The 21,813-nt window shown below is 47.9% G+C and overlaps 1 protein-coding gene across 2 annotated transcripts in view; it reads right to left on the bottom strand.

The window, feature by feature from the left end:
* Positions 1-21,813, bottom strand: part of Foxo3 (forkhead box O3) — a 94,683-nt gene that overhangs the window by 5,030 nt on the left and 67,840 nt on the right. Inside the window, exon 3 of one of the 2 annotated variants that reach the window (XM_034524079.2) lies at positions 10,383-11,818. The exons of the other annotated variant lie outside the window; for it this stretch is intronic. Coding sequence (XP_034379970.1) covers positions 10,418-11,818 — 1,401 coding nt within the window. The 3' untranslated portion in view covers positions 10,383-10,417. The remainder of the gene's footprint in view (positions 1-10,382; positions 11,819-21,813) is intronic. 2 annotated transcript variants of the gene reach the window in all.

Raw genomic sequence — 21,813 nt, 5'->3', positions numbered from 1 at the left:
ACGGGTAAGTGAAGAGAATTAACACTAAAAAATATATCCCGAAGGGCTGGACTGAGCGCTCAGCAATTAAGAGCACTGGTTGATCTTCAGGAGGACCTGGGCTTACTTCCCAGCACCCACATAGCAGCACACTACTGTCTGTAACTGCCACTGCAGGGGATCTGATACCCTCTTCTGACCCCTACAGGTACCACCCACGCGGTCCACTTACATACATATATGTAACACTCCTAACATACAAAATAAAAATACATTTTTTTAAAAAAGAAAAAAAGTATACTCAAAGATGAAGCTAAAGGAATCAAGGCTTGGGACGTAAAGTCTGTTGTCTGTGGAGACCCTGTTGGTTGTCCTGGTGAGCAAAGCAGGGCCAGGCATTAGAAGCAACACCATAAGGTCGCCTTCCCAAGGGACATGTGACTGAGTAACAGAAAACTCTAAGTTCTGGTTGCACGGTATGGCGCATCCACCACCTCCTGGATTCTAAGACGCCTCCTGTGACCTCACAGGGCTGAGTATCCTGTCTTACTTTGGTTACAGCACTAGAGAGCAGAAGGAAGGTTGTTTTTTATTGGAGGCAAAAATTATAAATCCAGAAAAGGTGGCCGGTCTCCTTCTGTAGAACCCTGGTTTGGCTGAGAATTTTCCCTGCAGGGAGCATTCTGTTTTGTAAAGCCACTAGACAATTTTATTTTGGCCTATAACTTTGAGGAAGAAAAAACTAAAATAACCCCCAGGCCAAAAAACTAAAATAATCCTGGCCTTGTAGAGAGGGTAACTGCTCTAAGTCTTCTGTATGGGTCCCTGAAAGCATGACCCAACATGGCCTCACAGATGAAGTCCTTTCAAAGGGATTAAGTTCCCCCCCCACCCCAATAAGAGCTAATAAATCATAGTCTAACATCACCATGCCATTAATCTTCAGGGACTAAGGTCCCTAAGTCCCAGTCCTGACTTTCTGTGAGTGCCCAGGGAGAACTGGTAAGGTATTACCTAATTCAGACCCTCCCTGACTCCCTTTGGTGCTAATTATTCTGCTGTGAAAACCAGTGCATGATGGGAAGATGACACACTTCATTCCCCAAGAAGAGAGGTTGAATATGGTCCACTTTGATCCTGGGCCTGGTATGGTCTGGGAGGGAAGCATCCAGGGTGTAGTGAGGCACCCAACACGTCATCATCTAGTTAGGACTGGCCATGGCCTCGAAATTGGGACAGAAGCCCCACCATAGTAATCCACACCAGCAACAACCCCAGGCTGCCACACCCCCTTCCCCCAGCAAAGCCTAAGCATCTTTTGGGACTGTCATCATTAAAAAGAAGAGGCACTAATCATTGCTCTTCCCTTTCTGTAGGATGGGGTAGGGCCACCTGTGACACTATGTGCTGGAGTTCCCTCAGGGTCTCAGGCAAGGCCTCCTAGGGAGGCCTGGGCAGGAAGCTGCCTCTGTGCCTATGGGTTGAGCCAGCAGGGCCAGATACAGCTCCTACAGAGGACATATTTCACAGGAAACCCTCACGTGACCCCTCACCCTTGGGAAGGCCACTGCTTTGCTTAACTTTGAAAAGAACGTAAGGGAACCAGACAAAGACTACAGAGACACACAATCATCCTGAAAAGGCAGGTATGGAGGACTCAGGCAAGCAGAGGACGGAGTCCCTTTGATGCCTTGGCAGCTTCTGCAGCTCATCACCCGCTCCTACCTGTCTGTCATACAAGGACTGACAAAGTAGGTGAGCAAAGGGACAGAAGCAGCCACAGACTGCATTAGTGGACGGGTTAGTGTGAGTTTCATGGGTTTTATGGGTGTTCACATTGATTTAGTTAGCTGAGAGGCTTCTGTATGGGTTGATACTCCTGTAGCTTAAAACCAAAACCACAGCAGCAATCCCCCCCCTTCCCCCAGCCAGACTTCAGAATGAGAAGGAAGCAGCCAGCTGACAACCTTCACCACTGCACCTCTGCAGTTACTAAGCAATGTACCAATTAACCAGACACACCGTCCTGTTTCACGATGGCGTCCAAGGGGAGGAAGAAGAGGCCTCCTCTCTCCTATATAAGTTTTAAAAATTCCTTACTGAGTCAAGGGACATGAGGCGGGAGACCACAGAAGTCAGGAGAAACAGTCTAAAAAACATCGGTGGATGCCGTCATCTGGTAACTCTGGCATCTATGGGGAAGGCAGCTTGCTGCCTAATTATCATGATCAGGTCACATGATGTTCTCAGAAAGGGAGATGCCTCCAAAATGACACCAAACCCAATCAACTTGAATTTGGATTCGGAGTGGTGACATCTCCTACTGCTGGCTTCCCACAACCTAACTAACCCCACCACGCAGAGCACGTATGTGTCAGCAGTGGTTTTTTTTAATCTTCTTGGCAGAAGGAATGAAGACCCCGATACTAATACGATATGAGATCTGGGAAGGAGACTTGGATGGAATTCTTATGTCCACAAATCCATAAGGCATAGTTAACAACTATTTTTTGGCTGGAATTTTAATTTCAGTCTGAACTGCAAGGTTAAACTGAGACATTGTGATCTTCATGCTTTGAAACAGATAATTTCAGGACAACCTGTAACTCCAAGGTCAAGCTGGGACCAAGCATGGAACATTCAGGAGAGACGAGAAAGAGATCCTGACTGACAGGGTGGTGGGCTGCAGACTTAATGTTTTTTGCTGGAGCACAGAGGCAGTCACATCTAATTTTTTTTTTTTTTTTCTTTTGAGATAGGTTTTCAAGTAGCCAAGGCTGGCCTTGAACGTCTTATCCTGCAGGGCCTGCCTCACAACCTGTCACCACACCCAAATGCTACAGTGTACTTTGAAACATTCCTGTGGAGTTAAACTCCAAAGGTAAACATAATACATCCCTGGAAAAAGCTAGGGAAGTCTGGAGGGAGGTGGCATCTCGGGCTTTGCTTATCACATCCCATCCTGGGCCTATGACTGCTGTACAATTGTTAGCCAGAGAGGAGACTTAGGAGGTGCCATCTGTATAAAACTCCATCTTGGCAATTGCTGCCAAAGAGCCGGGACAGGCAGTGAGGACTCTGAGGGAGAGGCAGGCAAGGAGATTCCAATTGCAGGGGAGGGCAGGTTTCTGTCTGGTGACAAATCTCTCCAGAAGGAAACTTGGACCTTGTGAAACCCATCTTTCTGGAGGAATGCGTGTGTCCTAAGAGAGGTCCATGCAGTCTCTGTGGCTGACTATTGAGAGACTGGACCCCAATAAATTAGAATCTCCCCAGGATCCCCAGGAAAGGAAATGCCGGAAGCCCTTGAAGTCAGTCAAGGGAGGAACGTTTACAACTGGCCAGAGACCTTGAGGGGGAGACTTAGCAATGAGACAATGCTGGGTAGGGTCCAACCCTGGCCGGGCTACTGAGCAAAGCACCTCGTACTTTCTGTTTGAACCCTAGCTCCACTGTCAGCTAAGACGGAGGGAGGTCTCTGGATCCTTTGTCCCTCTTCCCGACATGGCCCCCATGAGTAAACCACCTCTTTCCGCTCTTTACTCTTTGTCTCCGATAGTTGGTTTATTGAGGACAGGTGGCTGACCCAGGCAAGTAAACAGGACAGAGACAGGTGAGTGTGGTTAATCGGGAAAAGACACCAATCTACACACACCAAAGACACACGAAAAGACAGAAAGCACTGCTTGCCGAGAAACAATCGAGACTTGTGGCATGCTGGGCCAGACTGGGATGTGCTCTACCTCCTCAGCATGCTGAAGCTTTTCAGGTGTCAGGGAAAGCTTCCAGGCCTGGCTGAGAAGGCCAGAGACAGCAACCTCAGGAGCCTCTGGCTTCCAGGACACTTTGACGCCTAGACTTGTCTGCCTGTCCCGTTGTCCAGCCTGTGTGCTGAGCTGACAAAATGCAGGGACTTCGCAGCTGAGGACAGAGCTGAGGCAGGAATCACTGAGGCTACAGAGGGCAGAGAACAGCCTGTCTCTGCCTGGAGGGACAGCAAGAGCCTCTCTGTGCAGACGGGACAAAGCTGTAACTGCATATATTTCTTATCCGCTTCCGACTCATTGAGTAACATGCAAAGTTTGGGATTATCGTCTTTTAAAAGAACCACTTTTGCCAAGTGTGGTGACACATGCCTTTAATCCCAGTACTAGGGAACACTAGGGAACAGTGGAGGGCAGATCACGTGAGTTCAAGGACAGCCTGGTCTACACTGCAAGTTTCAGGCCACCTACACAGTGAGGTCCTGTCTCAAAAACAAACACCACCAACAAAACCCAAGCCAACCAATCCAAAAGAACCACTTTTTGAGGGGAAGTGGGGGTTATAGGAGTTAATTATCCTCAACTATTACTCCCAAAAGTTGAACTGGCAAAGGATCTTCCACACTCCCTACTACACACTCACCTGAGGGTCACCTCAGGGACACTCTGCCCAGCCTGCTCGCCTCCTAGCCAGGTGAGCCATCACACAGCCCTTCACCCTGCCTCCCCAGATGTTCTCCATCTCACTGCTCTGCCTTCCATCTGGCACGCAACGTCTAGTGCCCAGAAGCCCTCCCTACAGCTCCCAGCACTGAGTTCCTTGAGAGCAGGGCAGTCTTACAATGATGCAGCACCAGGAACACTCGCTGTTTTAGGGGCATCACCCGAGATGCAGTATCTGCTCTCAAGCAGCATGCATTCCTGTGAGGGAAACGAAGTACTCCCAAGTAGACTGGAGAGCTTAAAGTAAAAAACCAAAATAAAACAAGAAAGGTTCGCACTAAGCCGTAGCTAAGTGAATGAGCTATCCTCCTGGAGTGGCCCCTACTCCCTCCCCACCCATTCCAGTCCCCAGGGTCTTCCTGCTGCTGCTGGTTCTAGAACCTCATCACACTCACACAGGAGTGAGGCTGACTGGCACCCAGGCAGAACCTACTGTTTGTGGGACAGAATCGCACATTTGTCATGCTTCCTGGGGAGGAGGATCTTCAGATAAGTTTCTAAAACTCCTGTTTCTTGAAAGATGAAATTGAATACAAGACACATATTAACATTCAGTGGATTCTCACCCACGTGATTACTCTCCCTTCGTTTCTGCACACCCACCATACAAAGCCCTACAATGTCTACACTGAAAGCCTTGATACTCAGTCTCAGGCTGCTGTCACAAGGAAGAGATCAGGAGCCTTGAAGAAACGTTTACAGACCCAAGCTGTGACCTGTATAGTCCTGCTCACTGTCCCCGGGGGTGACCTTGGGGTGCGGCGGGGTGAATTATGACAGCATGCAGGTTGAGATGCTCTGGACCTTCTGAAGGTGGGTGGAGTACCACCTCACTAAGGGGCCAGGTTCCACACACAAAAGACGGTTCACCAAAGTGTTGGGTCTTGGGAGACTAATTTTCCAACAAAACAAAACTAAGTTCTTCAGATTCCAGAGTCCAAACTACATATCCACCTTTAAGGTAGGATCAAGACTCAAAGGTGACACAGACGGTGGCCAAAAACCAACAAGGAGGGAAACCAGAGTGAGAAGGAAGGTGCCCTGCTGCCCAGACTGCAGGAGACAAGACCAGCAGGGAGGCACGGTTTGCCTTCCCGTGTATCTGATCTCTGCGTCCCCTGCCCTCACAGCAGCCTGAAGGGAGCTGGCTGCTGTGGCTGTGGCGAGCATGCTTTGGCGAGGCTCTCAGCACCAGCCAGCATTCCAGTTCCAACACCTAACAGGTCTATGAGCACAATTTTTTTTGACTACTTATGACTGTTGGTCTACATGGCTTTCTGATCACTTCCAAACATACAAAGGATCAACGGATGCTCCAGTGAGCACTGGGCCACTTTACTACTGGAAGCCCCATAGAGACAGGATTTTGACTTTGAACCTAAGTCAAAGAGTGCCTCTGACTGGGGTCTCCTTGGCTAACTTCCCTGAGAAACCAAATCAAATACTCCACTGAGATAACTATTTAGCTGGAGAAAGAAAGAAAGAAAGAAAGAAAGAAAGAAAGAAAGAAAGAAAGAAAGAAAGAAAGAAAGGAGGGAGGGAGGGAAGAAAATAAATAAATAAATAAATAAATAAATAAATAAATAAATAAATGTATGTATGGCCTGGACTGCTTTCACCAGAACGAGGGTGAAAGAATGGGGGGGGGGGGGGGGGAGAGGGAAAGGGATCACAGTGCCACAGAAACCTTCAATCAAATGAGACTGACAATTAGAGCCTGTTCTCTGCAAACACTGGAATTACCCGGAGACATCATGACCAAAGACTCTTGCCCTTCAACAAATGAATACCATGGGCTTAAGAGGTCACTAAACAAATAGAAGATCTGGGGTTATAGTAAGGGCCACATCTCGCTGGGAGGGGAGACGACCAGACCCTTGCAGCCCAGTCCCTCAGTCCTCAGTGATGCTCCGGGCCTTGGCCCACTGCTTAGCACTAGGACAACACCTTGAAGACAGCCTTACATCTCAGATGTTCCCCAACTGAGACTTGCCAGAGCCACAGCACAGTGACTGGGTGTCCTGTTGTCATGTTATACCTAACAAGTAACCACCAACCTTTAGAGGCCAGAACCCCTGTGAGTATCTGCTCACCTGAATATTTCTTTCTGTTTCCATAAAAGCCCCAGGAGGCTGGGAGTATCTCTGAGTGGTCTGGGGTGCCTGTCATGATGGTGAAGATGGGAAATCCTACAGGCAGTGGAATACCTCAGGAAGGCTCTGGCTTCCCAGCAAAGGATGGCAGAGCTTCTCCCACAGTGCAGGCCAACAGTGGCCTAGGGAGTGGTGGGGCCTCTTGGGCCCTCCCTCAGAGATGTTAAAGGAACACTTTGGTAAGGCCCAAACCTCACCAGTCCACCTGTGGCAGAATTTCTCTTTGCAAGTGGAAAATACCAGCCTCTCTAAATGGCAAGCAGGACTTTGAGGGCAAAGCCCCAGAAGGCCAAACATCAGGGTGAAACAAACAGGCATGAAAAGAAACTTTGCTTTGGTTGTCAGGGAGGCAGCTGTCTACTGCAAACAGCAGTAAGGCTGACTCAGTGCTTCCTACGGTCTGCATGAAATGACAGGATCAAGGGAGAAAACATCGTATCCCCCATCACGGCCCTTACAAAAGCTGGCTCTGCTGGGGAGGTCTAAATGCTGCCATACTGTGTAAGTAAGCCTGGTGAGACCCAGAGACAAACACCATGATGCCATGCCACGGAGTCACGAAAACACCAGCCGTCTGCGAAGGGCAGTCTTTCTGCCGTATCAGGGACCCTATGTAACTCTGGGTGAGCTGCAGAGGTGCTCTCATCTATAGGTCCCCTCAGAGTGGAGCCCAGGAACAATGGAACAAAAGGAACAATGAGAAACTGACCCTTGAAGACAAGCATGAACTAAAGGAGAGGTCTTGCTGGATTTTTAACAAGAAGCTGTCATCTGGGTTCAGCCTGACCTTTGACCTTTGGAGCTCCTGAAGTAGTGGGGCCTTTATTTTTTATGCTCATAGTAAAAATAAGTGGGAAATATGTAACAATGAGACTGTCCTCAGGGATGACCAAGGAACTCCTGCATGCTAAGGCAGTCAGTCAGCCGGCATGGGTCCTGTCAAACTCAAGAGGGCTCACTGGAAGCGCAGACTACAGTCACCATGCCACGTCTCCCACTTCTGTACATGGCCAAGTCCCCAAGCATGGGTGGAGGACGGGGCTCTAACCGCCCAGGACCTAAAATGAACACTACATGTGAGACTCCCAGCTCTCCAGAGAAGCCTGTCACAGAGGTTCTCTAGTAAGATGTCACCTGGCCAGAGCCGCTCCATTAGCTTCAGTGGGATCACATGACCTTGGGGTGGCACAATGGAAACCAGTCTGGAGAAATAACAAGGCAGAGGCAAACCAGAAGGACGGGGTCAGGAGCTGGGGTGACTAGTCAGGGCAGCTGAGGCCGAGAGTCTGCCTATAGGCCTGTATCCCAAATTTAAGAGAAACCTTTAATGACGTGGAGACAAGCTAAAGCTTCAAAGTTAAAAAACAAAACCCAGCTCCTAGTACTTCTGTGGTCAGACTGTGCTCATGACGGTTGAAAGAATTCATTCTAAAGCAAGATGAAAATTCTCTATCGGGAGTCAGGGTTCCAGAAAGTATCCCCTCCCCAACCCCACCCTGATGTTTCTTCTCTTGTCCTGTGACCAACCCAAGATGCACTGCTCTCAGGAAAATTTAGTAAGTTTATCTACAGTCTACTCTGTTTTGTAGAAAGGTCCACTATGTCTACCCACACTGACTTTAAACTCTTGACGTCCCTGCCTTAGCATCTCAAGTGCTGGGACTACCTGTGTGCTGTCATTTTTATTTATTTTATAACCTTTATTATGTTTTATTCTTATTCTGTAACTTATTTATTTTACTATTAAGTGTCTACTGTGTGCAAGTGTGGGTGTGAGCATCTGCTGTGAGTGTGGAACTCAGGACAACTTTCGGGGGTTGGTTCTCCTCTGTCATGGGCTCTAGGGCTCCAGCTCAGATTCCTCCTTCTTGTCTGACAGGCACTGGTAAGCCATCCTACCAGCTCTGACTTATTTTAACAGGAAAAAAAAAAAATCTTCTTGAATCCACCTCCCTTAAAATGCCTCCAAAAGCTAAATAACAACCTGAAGTTCCCTGGGGTGATGGAATGCACTGTCTTCAAAACAGAAATGTATCACTAATAAAATTAAAGGCTGTCATATATTTAAATCTCCCATAATAGATTTTCATACAATTTTTATAACCACACACACACATACTTCTATTGGACTAGAAGAACATCCAACTGAAACAGACAAAAGCTGATAGCACCTGTTCTCCTAAGGTTTAGTGAACGGGGAAGTGGTCTTTACACAATGACAGACAAGTTAAGCTTTCTTGTGTCAGAAACCACAACCACAGTCTTCCTCACTGAAGACAGACCTGAGTACAGATCTACATTTCTAGAGTCAATCTCCCACAGCCCAACAGGTCTGGGAGTAACCGGCTAGCAGTGTCACTCTCCTTAGCTTCCATTACAGTCTTCTCCAGGCTCCAGGCTATTAAGGGACAGAGTGAGGTCTGCATGTCCACCCATCAGGGGTCTGCTTGTGCCTGGGAAAACTGAGATGCTTAGACCAGGGATGCCAGACATTCCCCAGAACAGCTCCCCAGGAGGGCTTCAGTGAGCTTGCAGTAGAAGAACCTTGGGATGCCTGCACCAGGGAGGAGGGGTAACGAGGCAGGGTAGGGTTTAGGGCTGGGTTCCTTTTCTCTTTTGTGCCACTTGAAGGAGGAGCTAAGCACCTTGTGAGGTTGAAAATAAGAACAGAGGAAAAGGGAGCTGAGGGTGCAGGGCCTATCAACCCCAGGCCTGTGAGGCGGGCACTGAAACAAAGCAGCTGGCAGAAATGGCCAGACTCTCCTCCCCAACGCAGAAGAGGAGTTCCTGGGAAACTTTGTCTACTAGTCACACTCTGGCTCAGTCCAGAGTGCCTTTTAAAAAACCATTTACAGAAAATATGAATCAAGCCACTTAAGACGTGTAGTCTCTGGAACAAAGCACTTAACCTCTGCGGTTCCGGCTTGCTCATTTGTCGGTCAGTATACTCAACTGCCCTTGGTATGCTCAACCTGGTGCAGTTTTACAAAGGCCCTTTGTACTCCTTTGTGAGTTTGATTCTTGCGGTAGCTCTATGGTACAGCAGGACCATTAATCCCACTGTATAAACTGAGGGCCAAACAACCAGCCTCTCGCTGCAGCTGGGGTTGGACCTTCAGGGCCTCCAGGTGCCAGGGTTATAGGTGTGTCCCACCTGTCCAAGTCCACTGCTTTTTCTCATGACATCACAGCACCTGCTGGTTCTAAAATGGCCATGCCCTTCCCACAATCCCTTGGGTTCTTTCTGCAAAGGGTGGCAAGAAGGGCCTCTGCTATCAGTGAGGTGGTGATCTAAGAACACGCCATTAACACTGTCCTCGGGGTGAAGAACCATCATCACACAAGAGGTTAAACCAGCGTTAGATGTGAGTCTTTATAAGGAACTCCTCGGGCTGCCATGCTTCCACGTGACCTTTGACTTATGACCCAAGCATCCCCCTTCCTCCCCTTTCCTTTTCTTATCATCAACCCCCACACAAAGGTAGGAGAAGCTGCGTCACAGTTCTGTGAGGACAGGGGATATAAAGAGTGAGCTATTTAAATATTTGGGTGGTTTTTTTTTTGTTTTTTTTTGTTTTTTTTTTTAATTACTGACAGCTGTGAGCCCTGTCCATTTACAGTTAAAACTCTGATGAACCGCTGGGAGTCCCGACTGCTCCGTGGGCTGTCAGGACAGGCAGACAGCTCCTCTCCTCCCCGCTCCTCCCCGCCCCGCCCCGCCCCACCCCCACTGTGATACTTTCAAGTTGCACTGGGCACTGACCTGCTTTGCCCATTTCCCCTTTCCTCAGTGATCCTTCAGCCTGGCACCCAGCTTTGAGATGAGGCCTGCTTAGCACCAGTGAAGTTCCCCACGTTCAAACCAACAACGTTCTGTGTGGAGATGAGCGAGTCAAAGTTAAAGTCCAACCCGTCAGCATCCATGAGTTCGCTACGAATGATGGACTCCATGTCGCATTCCAAGCTCCCATTGAACATGTCCAGGTCCAAGTCACTGGGGAACTTGTCGTGGCCCATGACGGGAAGGTTTGCACTAGCTGAATACAGTGAGGAGCCTGAGAGGGAGTCCGAGAGGGTTTGCATAGACTGGCTGACGGGGGACCGCTGCTGGTGTTTGGCTGAGCCAAGGCTGCTGGAGTCACTCAAGCCCATGTTGCTGACGGAATTTGACAAGGCACGGCTGCCACCAAGAGCACCCTGGGTTTGGTGCTGGTGGTGGAGCAAGTTCTGATTGACCAAACTCCCCTGGGTAGGCTGGGCAGCAAAGGACATCATCGGGTCGTTGCGAAGCATCACGTTGCGGCGGGCATTCTGGACAGACACAGCGGTGCTAGCCTGAGACATCAAAGGGTCTGACTGGGTCATCATGACATCGCTGTGGCTGAGTGCGTCTGATGTGAGCAGGTCTTGGAGTGTCTGGTTGCCATAGTGTGACACGGAAGAAAAGGTGGCTGGTCTGTTCTCCTGAATGGTCTGCATGGGCGACTGGCGCAAGGAGGTCAGAGACGAAGGTCCAAACACGGTACTGTTGAAGGAGCTGGTTGGGGAGCCCAGGCCGGAGCTCTTAGCAGTATAGGAGAAGCTGGAGCTGCGCTGCATGAGGCCCCCAGGAGGTGACGGCTGGGATGACGGGAGCGTGATGTTATCCAGCAGGTCATCCATGAGGTTCTCGGCCAGCCCATCATTCAGATTCATGGTGCCTGCCATGTCGGTCAGCCGTGGAAGCTCCACAGTACATGGCTTGTTTACAGAAGGCGACAGGCTGGCAGAGCTGCTGTAGAGCATGGGGGAGAGGGGTCCATCATCATCCTGGACGTCATCCAGCTCCGCGCTTGCCAGGATGGGTGACAGGCGGCCGCTCACTGTGCTGGCATTGGAATTGGTGCGTGAGCGGAAGTCGGTCCATGCATCCAGCTCGTCGCTGCTGCGGGATGTGGGGCTGCCAGGCCACTTGGAGAGCTGGGAAGGACTGTCGTCTGCTGACTCTGGGGCAGCCTGCAGGGCTGCCTTCTTCTTGGCTGCTCGGCCTCGGCTCTTGGTGTACTTGTTGCTGTTGTCCATGGAGACAGCCCGCCGCCGGGGGGCCTTCCCACTCTTCCCCCCATCGGGGTTGATGATCCACCAAGAGCTCTTGCCAGTCCCTTCATTCTGAACTCGCATGAATCGGCTGTGCAGGGACAGGTTGTGTCTGATGGAGTTCTGCAGAGAAAGGGAAAGGGAAGCCATGAGCAGGAAGGTCCAGTCCAGACCAGACATTCAGATTCTTCCGTTTTAAAGACCTCTCCAGTTATTTCCAAAAAATAACCAACCTGCCTAAGAACCAAGTCAAACATCTCTTAGAGCTTTTGAGAGGAAAAGGAAGGCACCACTCAGCACATAGGTATCAGGACAGCTGGTGGGAGCTGCTTTTTCTCAGGCCCTCAGGTTTGGCGGCGAGGGCTTTTATCCACTGAACCCTCTTGCCAGCCCAGCTTCAGTCTTATAGGCTAGCATTTTTTTTTTTTTTTAAAAAATGACAACCATCTTTGACTTGGCACAAAGCACCAGGTTGAATGGAAAACTTCATGTGGGGACGGCGGAGACTGTCCTATGAAGGAGATGCCGGAAACACGGGATGCTCACAGACACTGCCCATGTTTCCAGGTTACAGCGTGTTTTCTGTAATTATATTTCTTATTCTGTACTTCACACTGATAATTTATGACCAGGCAACTCCCTCTCCATACTTTGCTGCAAACTTCCCAGCTCTCTGAGAAACCAGTCACCTGGGTGGCTGTTTGTCCTCCTACGGCCCCCTGTAAGTACAGAGCCAGCAGTAGCCCTTCAGTGCTTCTATCAGAAAGTGTGACGTTTCACCTGTTCCCTCCAGGGAACCCGACCACAGTTTCAGGACTCACCATGTCACTTTGGCAGACAGGAGACGGGCAGGGCAGATTGTCAGGGACGATGAAGGAGCAAGAAAACCTCATTTAGAAGAAACTGCATAGTTTACACATTCTGCAACCTCAGGGAGTGTGAGCTGAGTGACTTCCTTCCAAAGAGTACGGAAGGATAAGGGGAGAAAGAGTAACTTGCAGTGGAGAAACCTCAGAGACTGTGTCGGCCGGGTGACCTGGCCGGTGTTAACAGCAACCAGCACATTGCTAGTGTGTATCCTAGATAAAATGCATGGAAAATGGTAACTTTTCCATCAGTCTTTTTCCAAAACCCAAATCCCAGATGAACCATAAGAAATAAATATATGGCAGGGCGGTGGTGGCGCTCGCCTTTAATCCCAGCACTTGGGAGGCAGAGGCAGGCGGATTTCTGAGTTCGAGGCAAGCCTGGTCTACAGAGTGAGTTCCAGGACAGCCAGGGCTACACAGAGAAACCCTGTCTCGAAAAACAAAAACAAAAACAAAAACAGAAAGAAAGAAAGGAAGGAAGAAATAAATAAATAAATAAATAAATATACGAACTCCACTTAAAGGGCATTTACAGAAGCCTGTTTAGTGCTCCCCAGAACTGCCACAGCCAGGGAGTGACCAGAAAAAATAATGACTGGAGCTAGTCCACCCTGGATGAGATCCCATCACAGAAAACAAATAAACAAACAACAAACAAATCAGAAAAAACCTGGGAAGTTGATTAGCACTATAGATCTTAGTTCATAATAAAGATAAATATGGCTCATCCATGCTGACACGTAAAAAGAGGACTGACTGTAGGGTGTTACGAGGGGACACTTGGTAGTGGATCCATGTGGATTCTCACTGATTTCACAGGTTTCCTATATATCTAAAACAATCCTCTGATAAAGTAGGGCACATCTCTGTAAAATCCTAATGATCTGCACCCACTGCAAGAATCTTCCTCCTGGCTTAGCAGATACATCTAGCTGTCAAGGATAACCAGGATCAGACCTATCTCTGCCACTGGCCAATCACGTGACCCCATGCAAATCGTTTCATCTGTCTGCAACAACAGCAGGCTCCCATCTTCATTATGGTTATGATGAAATCCACCCACCCCTCCCTGCCAGGATGACATAACAATGACAGAGGATAATGCACTTCAGAAGCCAGTCACGCCATCAGTCAGGGTTTTCTTCCTTATGAAGTGCAGGTTCACAGTGAGAAGTGCTCAGAGTCGGGAAGGCTCCTTCTAATCTGTAAAGTGCCTGGCGTGCAGCAGGAAGAGAGCTGACGGTGCTCCCCACATCTGGAGTAGCACCTGCAGGCCAGATGAGTTTTTATTGGCAAGTTACAGATGAAAGACATTGACTAATACTGCTTATTAGGTATGAACAATTCTAAAAGTCACATTTAAAAAGAATTGGCAATCATCAACTGTATTTATGTAGAAGATACAAATACATGTGTTCTACCAGATTGTTTTTAAAACACAGAAAGTCAACAGAATTTTGTCATAAGTAAATAACTCAAAATACAAAGTATTCCTGATATACATCCCTAGTCAAGAAGGGACTGCAGTTCAGGCCGGGCAACGAACACCAGCAGTTCTGGTCACAGCTGCCATTTTCTACAGCTGCCACCAAGACGGGGAAGACATGGCACGCAAGGACCCATGGAGGTGTTGCCCAGGAGATGACACAGCATTTCCCTCTCTCATTTATTTTTGTTTGTTTGGAATAATGGCTAGTGTACTGATGGTTCAGAAACTGTATTTCTTTGAAGCAGGATGCTTTCTCTATGATGTGATAAGAGGCACATTCCTAACATGCACTTGGCAGAGAAGAGCAAGGCCCACTGTGAGTACACAGGGAATTCAATGTATTTAGTAAAAACTGTAAACGCAAGCTTCAGGGTAAAAAGTAAGCTGGTCCCCATGCTTTAGGGGTACAATGCAGATACCCCCTAATTATTCCCACCCAAGTGTTCACACAAACACCAAACGTTTACAAAAATGAGCAATCTTACATATTCAGTGATCCTGTATCTTTTAGGGAATGATATTTTTAAAATGTATTTCACTGTTCCTAATTCCAAACCTACTAAAAGACCAATGAAACCTTTTATGAATTTTATGATAGTCATGTAATTACCATGACTCTACCCACTCCCAACAATGTATATGTATAATTTTATGCAATTCCAAGTGGCTAAACTAGAGACAAATACAATTCTGCAAGGGCTGAAACATGTAGCATGAAAGGCCAGTAAGTACCACAGGGAATCAGGGCAGGAACAATGGGTCATGAGGCCTCCTGTCCAGGTCCCTAACTGCAAAGAGAACATCTGAAGGTCTGTCAGATCATGGCAGTGCTGGCTACTGAACCTTGGGCTTTAAATTCACTGCCTCTATTTCCTGTAACGTGGTGAGGCAGTCCATCAGTGTCCTGATTTTGCACGTGATGTCTCAGGGTGGGAGATATGGGACAGCCCAGCCCAGCAGCTGGAGCACCGCTCTGACAACTGGAAGTAGCATTTCCAAGTTTCATGAAATGCTTGTTCTATGGCCTGGCAGCAGGTTCGTGAGAAGTCACCATTTAATGTCCTCGTGCAGCAGTTCCAAGAACAATACCCTGAGAAATGTACACTGATAATCTTATTGTGACTTCATTTATGAAATACTTGGAAATGTAAAGGCCTTTCCCCAACTTTTGTAGAAAAGTATTTTGTTGCTCTTCTTCCTGAGGAGAGATCATGTCCACACTGACAATGGGGCCACCACGGGCTCTTACAGAACCCACCTTCCATGGAAGGAGAGCATGCCTTCTGTGGCCTCTCATTTTAGTCCCTGGGCTATTATTTATGGTGCTCAGACAGGTCTTTCCAGCTACTTTACTAAGACAACTTGAAAACTGGGCCACCATCTTCCTGACTGGCTCTGGTCCCAGCAGGCCCTCTTCGTGCAGACTGGCCACCATAAAATCCATGATCTGAAGGCGGGACACTGACAAAGACCAATAAATACAGCTCAGCTGTCCATTACTGTTCAAATGCCCTGCAGGGCAGATGCCAGCCACAAATGTATTTATGGGTTCAGAAGTTCAACAATTGGCTCTTCCACCTCAATTTTATTGAAAATAGAAAAGAGGAAGGAAGGAAGGAAGGAAGGAAGGAAGGAAGGAAGGAAGGAAGGAAGGAAAAGAAAAGGAAAGGAGAAGGGCTGGGCAAAGCATCAGCACTGAGATACTTCTCTCTACACCTTCCCTCCCTAACAAATGAAAAGTGAGGTCCTAAGACTCGGCAGTGTCCTCCCCAACTTCAATCTCAGGAAAACCATTATTCAAAATATCCTATTGTGCTGGGCAGTGGTGGTGGCCCAGGTCTTTAATCCTAGCACTTGGGAGGCAGAGTTGGGAGGCTCTCAAGGCTAGCCTGGTCTACAGATCGAGTTCTGAGACAGCCAGGACCACACAACAGAGAAATCCTATATTGGAAAACAAAACAAACAAATAAAACCTTCCCAAAACTGTGGTTTTACACTAATTTATGATGTTACCATAAGAAATAATCTGAATTTCTAAGGTTTTACTTTATGTGGAGAATGTTAAGGTAATGAAACAATGGTTTGATAAAACTCTAGTTCTGTCAAGTACAGGTTTTTCTAACCCTATACTTCTATAACACATACCCTTGAAGCCCACTGTGAAGCCACCCATACAGACCATGTGACCTTAGGTAACAGCCCCAGTTATCTAAGCCAGGAGCCTGTTAGAAACTGCTGTTTCCCACGCAAGCACACCGATTCTCCTCAGCTCCAACACAGATTCATAAAACCTTAAGAAACCCCCACAGTTTGTCCAAAGGGGCAAAGCTAAGAACAATCCCTGTCTTTTTGTGTTACTCCTCTTCTGTGATGTGGTTAATTAGTAACCAGGCTGGCAAACGCGACTGTGGCCACAATTAGTGGCAACCCTTCCAGGAGACGTGCAATAGGTGTGAGGAGGCAGCAGCCTGTTGGGATTGACGTTGACGTTTCAGGCATGCTGACTGCACTGTGTGGGCCACCACCTAAAGATCTCTTTGCCTGGCCCACCTAGAAGACATTAACATAAAGATGACTGCTCCGATTAGAATTTGATAATTACTTTCATGCAATGAAGAGTTTTCTGTTGCAAAATACACTTACTGCTGAGGTGTACCACGACCCTTAACTATGCCAGATCATTATGAAGACAGGTGGATTCCAAATGGGATGGGAGTCAGCGAGAGGCTGCCAAGCGCTGCAGAGAACTCCACCTCTCATTTATAGAACGGGTGGGTAAGACAGCGAGCGAGCGAGGGAAGGTAGCCATGGAGGAGACAGCCATGCTCAGTCAGGTCCAGCACTGTGGTCTGGCCCTCCGGAGAAGGCAGAATCAAATGCTCTCTCTATGTCTAGGATTCCTGGGAGGATTCTATGATGCTCAGCCCACAACACTACATAGCTGAGTGCCAAGCACAGCTCTCAACAACAGGTCCCACATACGGAAGCAGACACCTCGGGCCTTAGCTTACTGTTTTCCGAGCATCATGTACTTTAAGTCAAAAGGTGAGAGGGTGGTGCCTTCCAAGAAAGGATTACAAACTTGTCAAAGTTTTCAGGGTGCAGTGCCAGTAACTGAACCCTTCTTAACTGCTACTACACTGCGTCTGCTTCAGCTCCAAGCCATGTTTACCTTGTGGAGACTCTACTAACCCAGACAGCAGCTGCATGTGCTCTCCCTGGACACAGAGAGGGTTTGTCTGGAAGCAACATGTGCTATCAATTTATCCTTCCCAGAACAGCAAAGAGAAATCTACTCACTTTAAAAATAAAACGTTGTGCAATTTAACTCTTAAAAGCCCTGCTTTTTTTTTTTCCAAAGAAGACAATTCCAATTCCTCCTCCTCCTTTCCCCGTTCTCCTCCCATTTTAAAATTTTTATTTATTTTTGTTTTCTGGGTTGCCTAGAGAGTAAAAGAATGTGTAATGGCTGTCAGCATACGAGCCCATCACTGCCCACCAGACTCTGGAGTCACTGCAAATGGCTGGTTTCCAGCACCGTGCTCTTTGGCCTCACATGCAGAACCCATGTTCTAAATCCATCTCGTGTTTGACTAGAGGGCACTGACAATCTAGAACTAAGCTGTTCGACGCCTGGATTCCAATATTTGCTCTCGGTGAACCCAGAGTGGCAGTGGGCGCATGGGCAGCTCTGTGTAAACGGTGAGTCTCTGGGGCCACAGAGGTTGGCACGCCGCATGCAGAGGCAGCTACAGGATGAGCTGGTTGGGCTGACAGGGCCTCTCAAAGGTTTCAGTTGAGACTTTAGGTTTCTACTCAGTAGCAATTCTGCAGACTGGCTGCCTGTTTGAGTCTCCCAGGGAGACTTTCCTCACCCTTGTCCCTTTCCAGAGATCTGGTTCAATACTTGTGGTATTTTACTTTTTAAAAATTTGTTTTTTCAAGACAGGGTTTCTCTGTGTATCCCTGGCTGTTCTAGAATTCACTGTGTGGATCAGGTTGGCCTCAAACTCAGAGATACCTGCTTCTGCTTCCAGGGTGCTAAAATTAAAGGTGTGTGCCACCATGGCCCAGTTGAGACCTGGGTATTCTAACCGCCCCCCCCCCCAAGTTATCCTGAAGTTCCCCTCCCCCCATAACATTCCACTGACTTGATTCCCAGTGCCTCTGGTCTGGTAACAGTGCAGTGACATCCTTTGAGTCCACCCTTAGAAGCTAAGGGTGAGAAGTGGGGTCAGAGGGTACGGTACAGTGGGGAGTTAAGGTAATTGTTTGAAAACTGAGGCCCAGATTATGCCTTTATTAAAAATGCCTGGGTATGGGGAAGAATCCTCACATCATTATGCACGGACAGCTTCCCTTCTGCCCTGTAGCCAGCAGCAAGAGAGAAGCCAGAGACTTGCCCTGTCACTGCCCCATGCTGCAGGAAACCAGCCTTTAGCTGGCTCTGCGCTTGCCTGCATTCATCTCCAGACTCTTATCTCCTCGGGACCAACTACCATGATGAGTAAAAGCAAACACTCGTGTCAGAGCATAACCCTGACGTGTGACAGCAGGCCTGAAAATTGAAAAACATTTTTTAATAGGTGCTATCTATAGAGGCCAAAAAATAAGCCTTTCAGCTGGATAAGAATGTAGATCCTTCATTAAAAGGATTGCACAATCAACTTCAATGTGTAAGACAAGTTCGTCTGTTTCTAGTCTTACTCTTGTCTAAAGTCTTAAAAGTTTAAACCATTAAAGGGCCTTTAAAAAACAACCATGTTCTAAAGTAAATGCTGTTGGGAACTTGGCTGAGGGCTTGCATTTCCAGCTAGAAACAAGACTTCCGCTAAATCTGCTGACAGTAATTCTCTACCCACAGATGTCCTCTGGAAACAGTTTTTAAGTTTTCATGCAGACAGCCAGTGACAGCTGGATTAGAACAGTCATCAGCTGAGCACAACATCAGTCCATGTATGCTCTTGACGCCCCTTGCCTTTCTTAGGTAACAGCTAGCTGGAGAAGTGGCTGCAAAGAAAATCCTAGCCTGGGAAGCAAATTCTCCTCAGTGTGGAGCGAGCCAGCATGCTGCCGCACACAGTGTTGTTGTTGGGGTTTCTAGTGTGGACTTTATTTTAATACAGTAATAATAATATACATTAGTTTTTCACCAAGCAATCGTCTTTTCAAGCTATTCCACAGCTGCTTCTGCTCTTGGAGGGCAAGAGGGAACATTCCATTCCTCCCAGCCAAATTTGCACTTCCGGCACACACAGAACCCTGGCAGCCTCGCAAACTCTGCCCACACCCAGTGCTCAAAGCCCAGCCTCTTCCTCCCTCCTGCCCCCCTCCAGGCCTCGGACTTCTCACCCCTGCACAGTCCAGGCCCCAGAAGAGGAAGCGGCCACAGGTATTCAGTCCACAGTCTCCACAGAGCAGGTCAGACGGCAGCTTTTGGCCACCTCTTCTCTTCAGTGTATTCTCCCCTGAGGTTTTCAAAGTGTTTCCCTCTCACATGAGATAAACACATGCTGCTGAAATTCCCTTTAAAACCATGCTTAGCTGGCCATATAAAAATCAATGTATCAGAGATCTCAAAGTCAAGTGATCACAGAACATTCTTGAAATTTATTTTACAGAGTTTAACAAAATAATTTTAGTGACCCAAACTACTTTATCTGAGATAAAAAAAAAAAAAAAAAAAAAAAGCTATGTCTTTTTCCAGTTTGAAAACACTATGTATAGAAATGGATGAAAAACGGACATTAGAAATTTATATCCAGAACTCAGGAACATACCAGAAAGTCCAGAATCACTTTAGTAACACCAGGCAAGGGCTCAGGGGAGGACTTGGTATATTGTAGGGGAATATGGCACTGGGAACGGCAGCCATAACTCTACAGTGCAAGGAAACGAGGAATCCAATCAGTTAGGGAGCAGTAACGGAGCTGGGGACTCAGACCTCCTGGCCTTGAGGCATAAAGGTAATGTCACCCAGAAACACAACATCAGTGTGGTGGAATACGGAAGGAACCGCGCACAGGGTGCACAGAACAGAGACAACATCCATCCATCTCATCCCCCCACCCCCACCCCAGCCCGCATGGAATCTGGTTTACAGTGAACTCAGACTGCTCTCATTCAATCACTGGCTCGCTGGGAGGGGCAGGAGGTACAGACAGGCCTCAGCTGCACTTTAAAATGAGTAGGGCGAGGGCCTCCCAAGAGCTGTACAGTGCAGTAGGGGCCACGCCCACTGGGTAAGTCTGAAGCAACTCTAAAGTTGCCTGAGTTCTCGGTCTCACCCAGGGCATTAGGAGGTGATGACACATACTGACACAGACGTAAGGCTGGGTCTAGTAGAGAGATGGGAAGACCAACAAATTGACAGGGCATAGACTGTGGAGGCGCAGGGCCGTGGCAGATGCAGCTACTGACTAGCTGGGACAGAGCTCGGTCTTAGTTCATCTTCAAGGCTCTGGGGTCTCCACTACTCAGAGCCTCCCTCAGAATCACAAGTAACAAACTCACTACAGTGTGTATTTCACCTGAATCTGAAGGAGGTGCACGTACTTGCTGCCTGCCAGGGCCAATGACAAATCTCATCTCATTTTCTCTTCTCCACAAGCAGGAAGCTGAGAGGTAAGAAAGCAGTGGTTGGTGAGCACTGGTGCCACGAATCCAGCCTGTTGGCTAACTCCAAAGCTTTTCCACCATGTATGTTCCCAATTACCAAGCCCACTGAAGAAAGGCCACGATAACAGGAACCAAAGGGTTTGAACTACAAACACTTCCTGTCTGGTGGCTTCTGTGCCGAGGGAAACTAGCCACTGACTGAGTCCAGGCAGTATTACCTGGGTGTCCTTGGGAGGTCTAAAATCAGGTCCTTAAAGATGTCACGATGCCACAGATCCTCATGCCAGACATGTCAGGCAGATGTCTGCAAGTACCCTGGACTGCTAGGATGAGGGTTAATCTGAAACAGGGACCCCACTTTATACTATTTAAAACATCTAATTAGCCTATTATTAAGCCAGAGAAAGATTAGCCTGCTTCAAAATTACGTGAATCTTCAACTATGATGTTTTCTGCCTGCAAGTGAGAACAGGCAGGGTGCTCTGTTTAACCTCAATCGAAAACTCCAGGAGAAACTGCATTAGTGTTGCAAATGTGACTGCATCAAAGCTCAAAGCAGCAGAAACCACTGAAGTACAAGCAGACCAAAGGGACGGATGCGGGAGTGTTGGGTAATGGGTTCAACCTGACAGCCCATAGCTCAAATCCGGGAAGACTGTTCCTGCTCCAGTTACAATCACTCCCTTCGTGAAATCTGCCAGCTTCAGCACCACACAAATACAACTGTTTCCAGCTCTCTAAGATGTCACAACTCAGAAAACCTGTCCTCTGGTATCTTGTTACTTCAGAAGTAATGTGCTTTTGGGGAGTGCTGAAATATACGCCAACGTTGGGTACAACCAAACAGTTACACAAAAGGAAAGGCAGGGAACGAAGAAGGCAGCTTTCTGTATTAATTATTCCAACACCATGAGTCAAGGAGATAGAAGCTGTGGACGGAGACCAATACCACACAGCACATACCCAATGCTGTCAACTACAAGCAAAGCAACTGAGGAATTTTCCTTCAAGAGTCCAACACTGTCAGCTCTTCAGTGACTCAGGCCATCATCGTCCCAGTCTCCCCACTCCCCACTGAATCTCGGCTAACGTGGAGCCTCTGGGGAGTCACTTTCCACACTATAGCCTTACGTGCATGTGCA

The sequence above is a fragment of the Arvicanthis niloticus genome, chromosome 20 (assembly GCF_011762505.2).
Source record: "Arvicanthis niloticus isolate mArvNil1 chromosome 20, mArvNil1.pat.X, whole genome shotgun sequence".
In the NCBI taxonomy this organism is placed as follows: domain Eukaryota; kingdom Metazoa; phylum Chordata; class Mammalia; order Rodentia; family Muridae; genus Arvicanthis; species Arvicanthis niloticus.
This window is presented reverse-complemented; position numbering and strand designations above follow the sequence as displayed.